This window comes from Notolepis coatsorum (assembly GCF_963971535.1).
Source record: "Notolepis coatsorum genome assembly, chromosome: 9".
Lineage (NCBI taxonomy): Eukaryota > Metazoa > Chordata > Actinopteri > Aulopiformes > Paralepididae > Notolepis > Notolepis coatsorum.
This window is the reverse complement of record NC_140173.1, coordinates 151187327-151202494: the sequence shown is the minus strand read 5'-3', so window position 1 is coordinate 151202494 and position 15168 is coordinate 151187327. Positions and strand designations below refer to the sequence as shown.

General features: G+C 43.9%; 1 protein-coding gene across 1 annotated transcript in view; it reads left to right on the top strand.

Annotated features, from left to right (window-relative positions):
• LOC311234376 (2-oxoglutarate dehydrogenase-like, mitochondrial) overlaps positions 1-15168 on the top strand; it is a gene marked incomplete at its 3' end in the record, with an annotated part of 81746 nt that overhangs the window by 53004 nt on the left and 13574 nt on the right. Inside the window, 2 exon segments of the mRNA XM_084321539.1 lie at positions 1-39; positions 8601-8673. The exon segment at positions 1-39 is cut by the window's left edge and continues 87 nt beyond it. Coding sequence (XP_084177665.1) covers positions 1-39; positions 8601-8673 — 112 coding nt within the window.

The following is a 15168-nucleotide window of genomic DNA, read 5'->3' as shown; positions in this document are numbered from 1 at the left end:
GTGCTGCGACGGCAGATTCTACTGCCCTTCAGGAAACCGGTGAGGAGCCAGCAGCATCTCAAATCACATTTATTTATTTATTTATTTGTAAATCAAAATCAAAATCAAATGTATTTGTAAATCAAAATCAAAATCACATTTATTTGTAAGGCCCGACAACACACCTTAATGTCCCCATGGGCCGGACACGTCTTCTTTAACACTTTGGGAGCCAGCCGTGTTTTCCTTTTTACCCCCTTGAATGCCCACATCCACTCCAATGTTAACGTTAATATCGCCTAATCTATGTTTTAAATTATGTGTCTAATCTGCCCGTCGCTTATCAAAGACTCATTTTCCAGTCAACATTGTCATGGCAGATTGTTTTTTTATCGCTTCATTTCCGTTTTCTAGCATTTTGAAAATCACTCGTTTTCACAGAAAAAACAACACATTCTATGATAATCGCCTTTTACTGGAATATTCTAGAACGTTGTCATTTTTCGGCCTATTTATGAATCATTTTCAAATAAATGCTAGATGATCGATAGTATATTTTGTGTACGCATGCACGCTCGTGCCGCCAGTTGAAAATCGATTCTCCTATTTCTTGACCGCAAGCAGAGTCAAACAGCCTATCACCATAATCACATAAAAGCTTATATCTCTGTGAAAACGAGTCTGATTATCCTAATACTGATAACATAGATACCTTACCTGAGATCAGATGGTATCCAAATGGTTTATTCCAATTCCCGATCGCCATTCGAAAAAATTGCTCATTTGATTGATCCATCGTGTATACAGTAAAACACATTAGCCGTGGCTCCGAGGCTCCAGAGTGAACTCTGGTAGACCCCGGTTACATGAGTGAGAAGTAAAATGTGGGAGTGCGGGTTTTCTTTCCCCATTCATTTTCATTGAGTCCAATCCAAAAGGGTGATTTACCATCTGGGAGACGATAGGGGGTGCTTTTTTCACATCTGAGCGCCTGGGGTGACTGGATCTCCAACGGTAGGGACGCTTGATGCAATATGATTTCAGATCGCTTATAAAAAAAAAACAGAATAGGGGAGCTCCAGTAGCTCACCACGTACCGCGAGTGCTATTTCAGCGCCGTGGACAACCGTGCTCGCGCGGATCTGGGGCTGAGCGCGTTCGAATCCCGGACGGCAGCCGTGCCTTTCCCAGAGTGTCTTTCCCCCCATCTGAACCCTTTCAGCCTGCTTCTGTCGGTCGAACTTGACCAAGTATGAATGCGACGAAAAAGCGATAAACGCTAAAAAGAACCAGCTGACTGGTCAAAGTTAAAAAAAATAAAATAAAAAACAGAATAAAACGAATATTCTCATGAGTGGGCATTCAACCTGAGAAAACTCGTGGATAGCATTCAAAGTGTTAAACAAGTCAAGAAGAAACATCACAATAAATCAAGAACAAAACAAAAACACCTTAAAGTCCAATTTCTTTTTAAATAAATCAGATAAATGAATGCAACACTCCCAGACAGGTAAGAAAAAACTCACTAAAACCTAGCAATAGGAAAAAAATTCACCACAGGCAATGTGGAGGAGAGAAACCTTAGAAGGGCCGTTCAAGGGGGGATCTCCCTTCTTAGATGTCGTGATAGTAGTGTTGCAATAAAACAGGCGAGACAGTTGGTAAGCATGCACTCATATAATTTACATTTACATTTAGTCATTTAGCTGAACGCTTTTATCCAAATCGACTTACAAGTTTTGTACGACAAGACAGCAGGAAGGGTACAACTCTATCAGCTGAGTAACAATGTTCATCAGAGTGTTGAGTGCTACAGTGTAGGTTAGTATTAGGACAAGTGCATGACAGACAGTAAGGTTAGTTAGGGTTAGATTAATTTTTTTTTTAAATATTTACACAGATAAGATAAGATAAGAAACACAGATAAGTGCATGCAATAGCAAGTTTCATCTGTGTGGTGATCTACTCCATAACTTCATTAACCTACAATACATCTTACACCAGCTATAACTTCATGAACCTACAATACATCTTACACCAGCTATAACTTCATGAACCTACAATACATCCTACACCAGCTATAGCTTCATGAACCTACAATACATCTTACACCAGCTCGTTCTCGTTTAAAATAATGTAAATAACGTACTCATCGACCGCAGGAGAAATGTACATATTGTACGTTATGTTATAGCCATGAGTCATATATTGACGTATTCATGAAAATGTACAATGTGTACCTACATATTACAAATAAGTATTTATGTATTTACAAATGTACATACGTACATGTACATTTGTACAAATGAAAGTACAAAATTTACAAATGAAAGTACATTTGTACAAATGAAAGTACAAAATGTACAAATGAAATGTACTTTCAACATTTTCCGAAAATGTTTGAGTTCCACTGCTGGAGAACAAAACCCAGACGCTCACATGGGAGGCAAGAGTCTTAGTCTACAACATACCACGATCATTGTTTGTTTTGGACTTTTGTCAATATACAAAATGTAAATATATGACTTATTAAGATTCAAGATTCAATAGTTTTATTTCAAACCACAGTGTTAGTTTGGCTACATTTACCATTGTCCGGCAAAACAACATTTGAAAATAAATGAAATGGGAAAAGAGGAACCCCCCCCCCAAAAAAAATATAAATAAAACACCCAGAAACTATACACTGTTCGAAAAGGAGATGGAAGAAGCAAAGCTTATATGTTTCCATCCCCCATCAATAACTATATTATATATAACATTATATATACTTCAGCAAGTATATGGCACGATTACCAATACATATAATACAATACAATTTGCAAATACTTCAACTACACACACACACACACACACACACACACACACACACACACACACACACACACACACACACACACACACACACACACACACACACACACACACACACACACACACACACACGTACACACACACGTACACACACACACAGACTATACTCTCATGTCACCCTTCAAATCATTCTCATACAATACGTTGGTCTTCCTCCCTGGTATAATTTGTGAACACCATCTTTTTGAACTTCCTCTTTAATATATTTATGGATTGACTGGATTTGATCTCCTCCTCCAGATCATTCCACAAGGTAACTCCACACAGAGAAATACACATAGCCTTCCTGGTTGTTCTTGAAGATTGCTGTTCCAGTTTGAGTTTCCCTCTAAGGTTATATCTTTGAAGTCCAGCTCTCTCATGAATTATGCCACTTGGTAGAATCAAATAATATACACATACTTGCTATCACAGAAACACACCTGGACTCATCTTTTGGTGATTCGGAGGTTGCAATGCATGGTTACAATCTGTTCAGAAAGGATAGAGATAAGAATGGTGGTGGAGTTCTGATTTATGTACAGAATCATATTCCAGCTAAAGTACGATACGACTTAATGAAAAATGAAATAGAAGCCTTATGGTTACAATTACAATTGCCGAATTTAAAACCCATATTAATTGGATGCTGTTATAGGCCACCAAGTGCCAGTTCAAATTATCTACATGGTATATGTGAAATGTTAGACAACACAGCTGAATGTAATAGTGAAATATATTTCATGGGAGACCTGAATATCAGTGCCTTCAATGAGAAATGCCCCATGTGGAACAAGATTGCATTAGCTGCCAAAATGTGTAATATGACTCAGGTAATGACATCACCAACGAGAATGGCCACAAATAAACATGGGGCCATTACAACAACCTGCATTGATCATATAATATACTAACAGGCCAGAGCCCTGCACTAAAGTGTTGTCACTTACAGTTGGTTTTAGTGATCATAACCTAGTTGCCATTGTACGGAAGACCAAAATACCTAAAGCTGGCTCCAAGATAAATTATAGAAGGTCTTATAAGGGGTTTAATCCAGCACAATTTGTGGAGGAGGTAAAGAATACGCAATGGTTTGATGTTTGCCATGAAGAAAACCCAGAAAAAGCACTGGGAGAATTTATGAAGTATTTCATGGGGATAGCCGATCAGCATGCTCCAATGAGAAAATGGTCGGCACGGTCAAAGTGTGCACCGTGGTTGAATAATGAGATGAGAAGTCTGATGGTCCAATGAGATGATGCAAAAAAAAAAAAAACGCAAATAGAACAGGCAATCCATGTGACAAACAACATTACTGTAAACTAAGAAACGCGGTAACCAAATTGAATAAATGTAGAAAGAAGGAATACTACATGCAGAAAATCAGTGATTCTAAAAATTTTGGAAAAAAATTATGGAGAACGTTAAATAACATAATGGGGAGGAACTCAAACATGTATCCTTCCTTTATAGAAACAGAGGGTAAATTCCTTACCAAGCCAGCAGATATTGCAAATCATTTTAATGATTACTTTACAAATAAAGTAGACAAGCTGAGGAATGCCATGGGTGCAGTCGAGGACACAGTGTCACATAACATCACTAAAGATTGTATCATGAAGGAGAGGCAGTGCATGTTTGAATTCCACCATGTTACAGAGGAAAATGTTGAAAATATGCTTTTACACCTGTCTGATGATAAATCTCCTGGTATTGACAACTTGGATGGTAAACTGCTCAAAATGACTGCCAAATACATATCTAAGCCATTAAGTCACATCTTCAATAACTGTTTAGAGCAAGGTGTGTGCCCTGAGATCTGGAAGGAAGCCAAGATTATCCCATTACCTAAGGACAAACGAAACCCTTCGCTGGTTCCAATAGTCGACCCATAAGTCTCCTCCCAGTGTTAAGTAAAATAATAGAAAAAATTGTATACACCCAAATTCAAAACTACTTTTCAAGTGGGCGGTCAGGTGGCGTAACGGAGATTGCGTTCGTCACCAATCCCCGGAGCGGCTAGATTCGCCTGTTCGAATCCAGCTCACAGCTCCGGGGTTGTCACCAGCTTGGCTGGCCGTTCACACTAATACAATTGGCAGTATTAGAGGGTGGGAGAAGCTGGCGGGGTGGGTCCGGGTCGTTGTAAACAGCGACTCCTACAGTTCGGTCGGGGCGCCTGCTAAGCGCGGATAGGACTTGAGTGGGATAGTGTGATCCTCCCACACGCTACGCCCTCTCAATGAGAGTCCGCGCTGCCAGGTGAAAAGAAGCGGTTGATTGGCTGGACGTGTGTCGGAGGAAGCACGTGATAGCCTCCACTTTCCCAGACCGACTGTGGGGGGTAAGTGCGCAGCGACCAGGAAGGGGATTGGGAATTGGCAGAACGACTAACATTGGGATGGGAGAAAATCGGAGGAAAATGGAGGGGGGGAAAGATAGAAAAAAAAAAAAAAAAAAAAATACTTTTCAAGTAATAGTCTGATAACGAACTACCAACATGCAGATGGTCACTCTACAAGCACAGCACTTGCCCAAATGACCGACGAATGGTTTAAGAGCATGGATGATAGGAGGCTTGTTGGAGCTGTGATGTTAGACTTTAGCGCAGCTTTCGATGTGATCGATCATAGTCTGCTGCTGAACAAACTCAAATGCTATGGCTTTGGCTCTGTTGCTATGTGTTGGATGGAGACCTACCTGACTAGGAGAAGCCAGCGAGTATTTTTCAATGGGAGCTTTTCTGAAAGTAAGGTGTTGCAGTGTGGGGTCCCACAGGGAAGTTCGCTTGGGCCTTTGCTATACTCAATATTCACAAACGACCTCCCTTATGTATTAAATAAATCTAGTGTAATCATGTATGCTGACGATTCGACAATGTACAGTACAGCATCAACATGTAGTGAGTTAAACAATATACTTGGAATAGAGCTTAAAGCCATAACAGACTGGGTCAACAATAACAAACTGGTACTCAACATTGCAAAAACAAAAGCAATGGTGTTCGGATCCAGGCACATATTAAGCAGCGATCCACATTAAGCCTGACTCTGGCTGGTCAGCCAGTGGACCAGGTAAAAGAGGCTAAGTTGCTTGGCATGGTTCTTGATTCTGGTTTAAAGTGGACAAAGCAAATTGACAGTATCATAACAAAAATAGGAAGGAGCATAGCTGTGACAAGAAAATGCACAAAGTATTTAACACCAACCACTTTGAAAGAAGTCATCCAGGCTCTGGTTGTCACATCTTGAGTACTGTCCCGTAAGCAAAAACACATATACAGAAACTACAAATAGCTCAAAATAAGGCTGCCAGGCTAGCTCTCCACTGTTCAAAGCGCACTAACATTGGAGTTATGCACAGACAATTATCATGGCTTCCGGTTGAGAAACGTCTGCAATCCCGTCTCATTACTTTTCTCAAATGTTCAAGTTGTCAAAAAACCACAGTATTTTTATGATCATATAGTTTACATAAGAGAAGAACATGACCATATGACTAGACAAGCTACGTCAGGCCATCTAATGGCACCTAAACCGAGAACAAATCTACTAAAATCTTCTGTGACTTACAGAGCTATCATGGAATGGAACTCATTGCCAAGCTACTTAGCTGAAATAAAATCCAAGGCTACCTTCAAGAGGAAGTTAAAGTGCCATCTGCTGACGAGCATGCACTGAGCCATTATGGCATAGCGGTGAAAACCAGTTGACTGTGTTGGTTGTGTTTAAGTTGATGGCGGTGAGTGCTGCTCAGGAAGCACTATTTGTTTGATTTTAGTTATTTTAGTTATTTTAGTTATTTTATTTGAATGCTTTTTGCTGGTGGATATCTTGTACAATATCATTCTAACTGATGTTGATAGTGATGTAATTGATGATGTGATTGATGTTGATGTTGATGATGATGTAATGTATTGATGTTGATGTTGATGATGATGTAATGTATTGAATGTCCCGGACCCCAGGAAGAATAGCTTTTGCCAAGTGCAAAAGCTAATGGGGATCCTAAATAAACATAAATATAAAAAACAGAACAATTTCTGTATCTTGTCAGGAAGGCTGTGGTGTATGACTCTGTACATGAACTGGGCGGTTTTTTGTAATCCACCAGGTCCTTTAATTTCAGGACTGAAACTTTTAAAAACAAAGAATTTGTATGTGCTTTGTAGCTCTCATTTGTTACAATCCTGATTGCTCTTTTTTGGAGCATAACCAAAGGAAGTAGGTTGGTTTCATAGGTATTTCCCCACACCTCAACACAATAATTCAAATATGGAAGGACCAAAGCATTATATAAGATAACAGAAGATTGTTGGTTCAGCCAATACCTTGACCTCCACATAATACCCACACTCTTTGAAATTTTTGTTCTTTACATGGCTTATGTGAGGCTTCCAACAATTTTTTTCATTTATGATCACTCCTAAAAAAGTGCCTAGCCTTAACCCTAACCACACTGTTACCTTAAACTAACCATAACCCTAAGCATAACCTCAACGACAACCCTAACTTTCTATCCTAACCATAACTGTTCAACTTTAAAAACGAATCATCATCATCATAGTATTGCTCCGTTTGTATCAGGGTGGGTGGGTGGGTGGGTGTCTTAGTCTCTACAACACACCACGATCATTGTTTGTTTTGGACTTTTGTCAATACCAAATGTAAATATATGACTTATTATATACAATAAGTAAATATATTACTCATCATGGCTATAACATAATGTAGATTATGTACCTTTCTTCCTGACGAGACCGCGTTGCTGTCTATACTCATGACTCGAATATAATCTCAGGTTTACAGACAGCTCTCTATATACCCTTCATAAACAATCTCTTAACGCAAGTCCCGTATGCTGGGTTATGCGTCTCCTTGAGAAGTTTGCGTCTCCAAGTTGTTGTTTGAAGTTTGTTTATTTGTTTGTTAATTTTATGGATCCCCATTAGTCTACAGACTATTCTTCCTGGGGTCCGAACACATAACTTACAACATTACAGTACATTACATTACAGTAATAACAAAAAAAAAACAATAAAAACATAAGAAACACTTTAGCCTATAAGTGCATTCTCAATATCTTTAAAGTGTCACAGAAAAAAACAACACACAAAGGCTCTAGTCACAAATACAATACTAACTAAACTGACTAACTACAATACTAACTAAATAAATCAGTAACTCAACTGTATTTCCTTATTCATAACAGCATTTTTCAACTTTTTCTTAAAAGTACATTTGTTCATCTTTATCTGAAGTGGCGTCGGGCGTGACGACGTCTGTGTTTTGTTTTCTCCCTCTTGCCTTGTGAGCCGCTCTCACTCGAGCCCCTTCACAGTTCCCAGCCGCGGCGGCGGCGGCGCGAGTGTCGTCTTAACTGATCCCCCGGCGCACCTATAAATGCAGTGCTTTGCGGAGCGTGAGAGAATCACTTCCCAAGCAAATTACAGATGGAAACCAATGGGGGGTACTGTTTTTGTTTTCTATGAAACAAAAGTCTGGAAATTATGGACCCGGTTGGTTGAACAGCAAAAAGGGTTTGTTTGTATTTATCCGATTGTTAAAGGAAGCGTTTAGTTTCCCCCCAGAGGGCGACGGCGTATGTGGTATGATGGCAACAAATTAGCGTAAACGTTTTTTTTTTTTTTCTTTCTCCAAAGCTCACAATTAGGACACGGATGACAGAATCAATCTGTTTGTAGCTGACGTCAACTTTCTCTCCACTCCCTCTCTTTCTCTCTCTCTCTCTCTCTCTCCACGGCACAGCTGATCGTTTTCACTCCCAAGTCCCTGCTGAGGCTTCCTGACGCACGGTCCAGCTTTGATGACCTCGCCGCAGGTAAGACCTTCCGCGGCGGCTGATTCCTACATTTGTTTTTGGGGTATATATGTACAGTACGGTTGAAATACAGAAGCACCATGATGTCCTGCGGGCACTGAATTAACCCTTTCACTACCACACTACAGAAGGTTAACCCTTTACTATCACACTACACAGACGGTTAACTGTCTGTGGTGTGGTAGTGAAAGGGTTAACCTTCTGTAGTGTGGTAGTGAAAGGGTTAACCTTCTGTAGTGTGGTAGTGAAAGGGTTAACCTTCTGTAGTGTGGTAGTGAAAGGTTAACCGTCTAGGGTGATAGTAAAGGGTTAACCTTATGTAGTGTGGTAGTGAAAGGTTAACCGTCTAGTCAGTGTGATAGTAAAGGGTTACACTTCTGTAGTGTGGTAGTGAGAGGGTTAACCTTCTGTAGTGTGGTAGTGAAAGGGTTAACCTTCTGTGTAGTGTGGTAGTGAAAGGGTTAACCTTCTGTAGTGTGGTAGTGAAAGGTTAACCGTCTAGGCCGGGTGATAGTAAAGGGTTAACCTTCTGTAGTGTGGTAATGAAAGGTTAACCGTCTAGGGTGATAGTAAAGTGGTTAACCTTCTGTAGTGTGGTAGTGAAAGGTTAACCGTCTAGTCAGTGTGATAGTAAAGGGTTAAACTTCTGTAGTGTGGTAGTGAGAGGGTTAACCCTTTGTCACGCGGCAGTGGAAGGTTTAACTGTATGTGTTGTCACAGTGAAAGGGTTAACCATTGGTAGTGTGGCAGTGAAAGGGTTAAGATACGATGAGATAATACGATTGCTTTATTGGTCCCCTGGGGGGGGAGCCAGGTGTCATAGCAGCATGAGGGGGAGGGGGGGGGGTAGAGGTACATGTTTATAAATGGCCTTTTCCAGTGTTGTTTCCTAGCAATGGTGGATTATATCAATGTGGTCTGTGTCTCTAATTATCATATTGAGTGTAGTGTGTGATTGATCAGTCTAGTCTCAAGTTCACGAGATCTTCCCTCACTCAACTAAGCCGTTCTGATTTGCCTGTTTTGCTGACGTGAATACTACTGGTTGTAGTCACCGCCCACAATTCACTCAACAACAGAGCAGTGAAATTACTTCCTCAAACAGAGGGTGCGACAGACAGCAGAGAACGAGCGAGAGAGAGAGAGAGAGAGATAGAGAGGGAGAGAGAGAGAGAGAGCGAGAGAGAGGGAGAGAGAGAGGCGCCGCGGCGCAGGAGTGTGTGTAAATGTGTGTGCGCCGCGGGGATGGGTCTTCTCCCCGCAGTCGGAAGCACTTCATATCACTGTCAAAATATCTTTGCGCACGCTCCCACGCGCACGCCCGTATTCCGTTCCATGCAATAATATTCACAGAGGTATATATTGTCATTTGAAACAAGTTACCAATGCATTGTCCTGTGGGATTATGCCCCCCCCGCTGCGAAATTAATTAGTATCCCCATCAATCTCTCTATCTCTCTCTCTGTCAGCCAGTCGCAGACTGTGTGGGTGACTGTCACTCAAAGCGCTTATGGGCGGAGCCCAGCACAAACAGCATGAAATCCTGAGGTCGAAACATTTTGCTTTAACATTTTAAATATACATTTTTTTTTTTCTTTTTAAGAAACTTTACAGATGTGTTCCATAGACTCACAGGAATTGTGTAAAGTTGCCCAAATAGTGCAAGGAATAGCAATGCATGGGACCTTTAAGGTGGTTTGTTTAAAGTGAGTGTGTGCACGTGTGTGTGGGTGATAGTCATTGAGCATCCTGATGGCCTGGGGATAGAAGCTCAGTATATACATCCCGGTTCTTAGAGGGGGGGGGGTTAGAGCAGGGAACTTTAACCCTTTCACTGCCACACTACCAAATGGTTTAACCCTTTCACCGCGACAATAGAGGTGGTTAACCCTTTCACTGCCACACGGCAAAGGGTTAACCCTTTTCACTACCACACTACCGTCTGTAGTGTGATAGTAAAAGGGTTAACCTTCTGTAGTGTGGCAGTGAAAGGGTTAACCTTCTGTAGTGTGGCAGTGAAAGGGTTCAACTTTAAGAGTTTAAAGTCTGAGAACAAAAATCAAATAAAGGATTGTTCACAAAAAAACCTAAAACATGTGTCAAGTCGAGTCAAGTCAAGTCAGCTTTATTTTTATAGCACATTTACAAATGACTGAAAGCCAAACCAAAGTGCTTCACAGGTACATGATAAAAAGACATACAATGCAGCAACAAGTAGAAATACACTAAAATTACAGAAAAAGGTATTGTACATTTAAGAAAACAAGAGCAAGGTGCAATATAAAAGAGACAAGAAATGAGATTAAATGTCCAGAGTAACAGCAAACATTCAACCGAATCAGGGACACCCATGCTGTTACGAAGGATCAGATTAAACCGAATATATATATTTATTGATTGATATATATTGCATAATATTTGTATATCGTTTGATATCCCTTGTGTATTCCTTGTACATATACACGGAATATCCCTTTAGCCTAGTACAGACCATAATATTTCGTTCTCCTATTGGACAGCGGTCCCTTAGGCGCCATTGCCATACCTCCAGGGTCTAGTTCAAAGTCACCGCCGGGGACATGCCTGGGCATGAACGGCTCTGCGCAAGGATACGAGACAGGAATAAAGCTGGTACTAGTTTGTTCACCTAACGTATAAATACGGCGCAGGTGAATACAGAAGTTAGTTACCCGAAAATGAGTTACCCAATAAGTTGAAGCCTCACCCACGATACAACGTGTGGTGAAGTATGGCCTGTTTGGCCCCAAATAGAGCATTGAGACCGCGTGCGAATTAATAACTGAAGTATCAGAGTTTAACGCTGTACCGTCGAGTTCGACCTATTCTATTAATTCAGTAATAGTCTATTTATGTATAGTGTATCGTGCGGCTACCGTTCTACAGTGACCAGCATCACCAACGTTTCCTCGTACCAGCTAGTGTGCTTATCCAGGCTGGGCTGCTTACCCTGGCGCTTTCACCCGAGGAGCCCTAGACGAGGACCGTGTGGATCATGTACACTGGATAACCTACCGACGACTGCATAGCCCTTTTCGGCTGGATTATATTTGCTTTTGGTCCTGTAATTGATGGAGCGGAGAATCGCCTACACCCACAATTGTGTGGGATTTACCCTGTGAGGAGCAACGTCGAGCCCGCCTCTCAGAAGCCTGAGGCTGGCTAGCTTTCTTCCATGCGGAGCTGCATGCCACGGAGAACAGCTGTTATTCGTCTGCGGATCAAGAGATTATTGCACCGTCTCCTGTACTTGGAGTCTCTTTATCATCGTTGACCCAGACTCTACTACCGACAGATCCTCTCCTCTTGCTGGCTTACGACCGGAGGGACCCTACCAGTATCTCCCGCTATCTTACCAGAGTACCATAGATATAATTCCTAAGATTCAGGTTGTATTATTATCTCCTGCGTAATATAAGAATGGACATACGTTATTGATTTGCCTACGCACATTCCTTTGCCTTATAAGCGCATCCAAAGTAAAGTATATTATGTACTATCATTGCTGCTAATAAATACTTAAACCCAGTTTTGTGTGGAACCGAGTCATTGTGGGAGGTGTTCATCATGAGATACCTGTGTACTGTATGGCCAGTAGTAATGTACATAAGACAGTAGTGGTTTAATGATACCATACTTATTAATACAGTCAGGGAATTGTACCCCTCAGTTACAATTGGTCCTTCGAGCCGGAGGGTAACTAGCGTAATATTAATATAGTAGTATTAATATTGACATGGCCAATGATGAACACTCCACAAAACGGTTCTCCTAAAATAGATCGCCCGCAGCGTAGACGGCAGACACCTCAGTACTTAGAGGATTACGTTGCCAGTATACTACCTAGCTTTCTACAGACGTTAAACGCGGAAAAGGTAGATAGTAAAATTATGTCCGACCCTACCGACCAGGCTACCCGACCAGTAGAGACCCTAGTGGGTTCTAACGTAACTGACCAAGCTCACGGTGGGGACCAGGAGGGACCTGACATGACTTTACCCCCCGCCAACGTCGACGAGGTAGTCCCCGGAGAGCTCCAGGATAAAGAAAGCCCTCCAGAGATGGAACCCGACCCACCACAAGAAGGGACGCGCACCCCGGAGATGGATCTCCTCGGTACGCAACAGGAGAACGGATCTCCAACGAGTACTACCAGGAGCAGATCACCTCAACCAGCGTCTTCCCCCAGCGAGGCGGACAAGAGACTGGCGCAGGCCTTTATCGCCAGCCTGGCAGCCTCAACCGAGCGCGATCGACTCCAAGCACAGACGCTTAGCGAGCGCGAACATTCTACCATGGAACGAGAACGCCTTCAAGCGCAGCAACGGAGTGACGAAGACCGCATACGCCTAGAGATTAGACGCCTCCAGACGGAAGAGAATATGGTAAGAGACCGCGCCGAAGCCCAGCGCGCCGCCGCCGAAGCCCAGCGCGCTGCCGCCGGTGCCCAACGTGAAGCAGAGCGCGACCTCGCTCTCACCAAGCGCGAAGCCGAGCGCGACCGATTACAAGCGCAGATAATGGAGCAGCTGATTGCCAGGGTAACCCCCCCTCCCTCCGCACGGGGCTCCAGGGCCTCGTCAAGACAAGGGTCTAGGGCACCCTCCCCTACCCGATCAAGCGACCCTGAGCCCGGCCAACAGAGAGAGCCTATACCCCTCTCCGAACCCCTTCCCCGACCGGTCCAAGCGAGACCCAGCCACAGGGAAGAACCGGCCTATACCGCGGAGAGGCTAAATAGACGACTACAGGATCTAGAAGACCTGGCAGAGGAAGAAGAAGAGGGAGAGGAGGAGAGTCAAGCCCAACAGCATCACCGTACTCCACAGGACCAGGAGGTCCAGTACAGCCCAGACTTTACCCCCACGGCTCTGCGCTACAGACCCCCGACTCAATTCACGGGTGAGCTTGACGCACGACCAGCCCCGAGGAACAGCACCTGGGTACACGGGCCTTGGTACCCGGCAGGTACCAGCCCACCACGACACGTAAGAGGAGACTCGCCTAGGAGGCCTCTCCTCCAACGCTCACCGATGTGCCAGCCATCCATGGCATCGTACCTTGGCACACCGACGTTCCCGGACTTCACACACGAGAACAGAGCACAGTACACAGAGCTACGAATGTGCTTAGAGACAATGATGTCCAATGTAACTGATGAACCGTACAAGTATGCTATCCTACTCAAGCACCTCAAGGTGCCCCGAGCGCACAATATAGCGCTGGCATATTCCACCTCTACTACCCCATACACCGCGGCTCTAGCAGCACTCGACCAACGATATGGACGCATATGGGACTACGTAATACAAGAGATAAGGAATATTGACCGTCTACCCCCAGCCACAGACAATCGCTCACTAGATGACCTGTCTATCAAGGTGCAATCCCTGGTAGGGATGCTGGGGGCGCAAAAGGAAAAGGGTATGTACGAACTACACGCGAACTCTAATGTCGAGATGATTTTAGAGAAGCTTCCGCCCGCCCGACAAGAGCGCTTCAGGCGGCAAAGAGACCACCGTGATCCTAACGGTCCCGAGCCATCCCTCCTAGACCTAGCCGACTTCCTGGCGAGAGAAGTCGGCAGCCTACGGTTGGATACGTTCGTGCGGAGTACACCAAGCTCCAGAGAGGGACCTAGGAGAGCAAACGATGGCCGCAGACTGGTGACCGTCATGCACCAAGCAGAATCAGTACCGAGCAACAAGACCCACAGTACCCCCTCGATAAAAGAGAAGTGGAAGATGGTGTGCCCGTACTGCGAAAAGGAACACTGGCTGTCACACTGTGACACGTTCAAGAAGATGACCGCCGACGAGGTGAGTCAATGGATAAAGTCCAACCGACGCTGTTACCGATGTGCGCGCAGTCACATGGCAGCCGAGTGCCGCTTAAAGAAGAGGTGTAGTCGGTGTGACGGAGCCCACTTGGACGTCCTACATGACAGTAACAGAAGAAAGCCTGCACCCTCAAGCAGCACAAAGGCAAGTGTTATGTACATTGACCCCGCCAGCAGCGGGGGCGCCCGGGTGCTCTTGAAGGTGGTCCGCGTAACATTGAGTTACCAATGACGACGGGTCAGAGAAGACCCTTCTCCTCGCGTCCGCTGCGGCCCAGCTGGGGCTGCGGGGGAGCGAAGAAACGATGACGATTCGGACAATAAGAAGAGACCTAAAGACGATAAAGGGCGAGAATGTCTCCTTCACTATCGCAGCAAGCGGGCAGCCAGAGAGACGGTATAGGATCACTAACGCTTTCACCAGCCAAGACATAGGCCTGTCGCAGTACACCTACCCCATCGCCAAGCTGATGGATAAATATGTGCACCTGCGTCAACTACCTATACCGCTCATAGACGGTGCCACCCCGACCCTGCTGATAGGATCCGACCATGCACACCTCATCGTCCTGATGGACCGGGTCCACACTGGGCCCAGAGGCTGTCCTGCAGCAGTCGAGACCCGCCTAGGATGGACA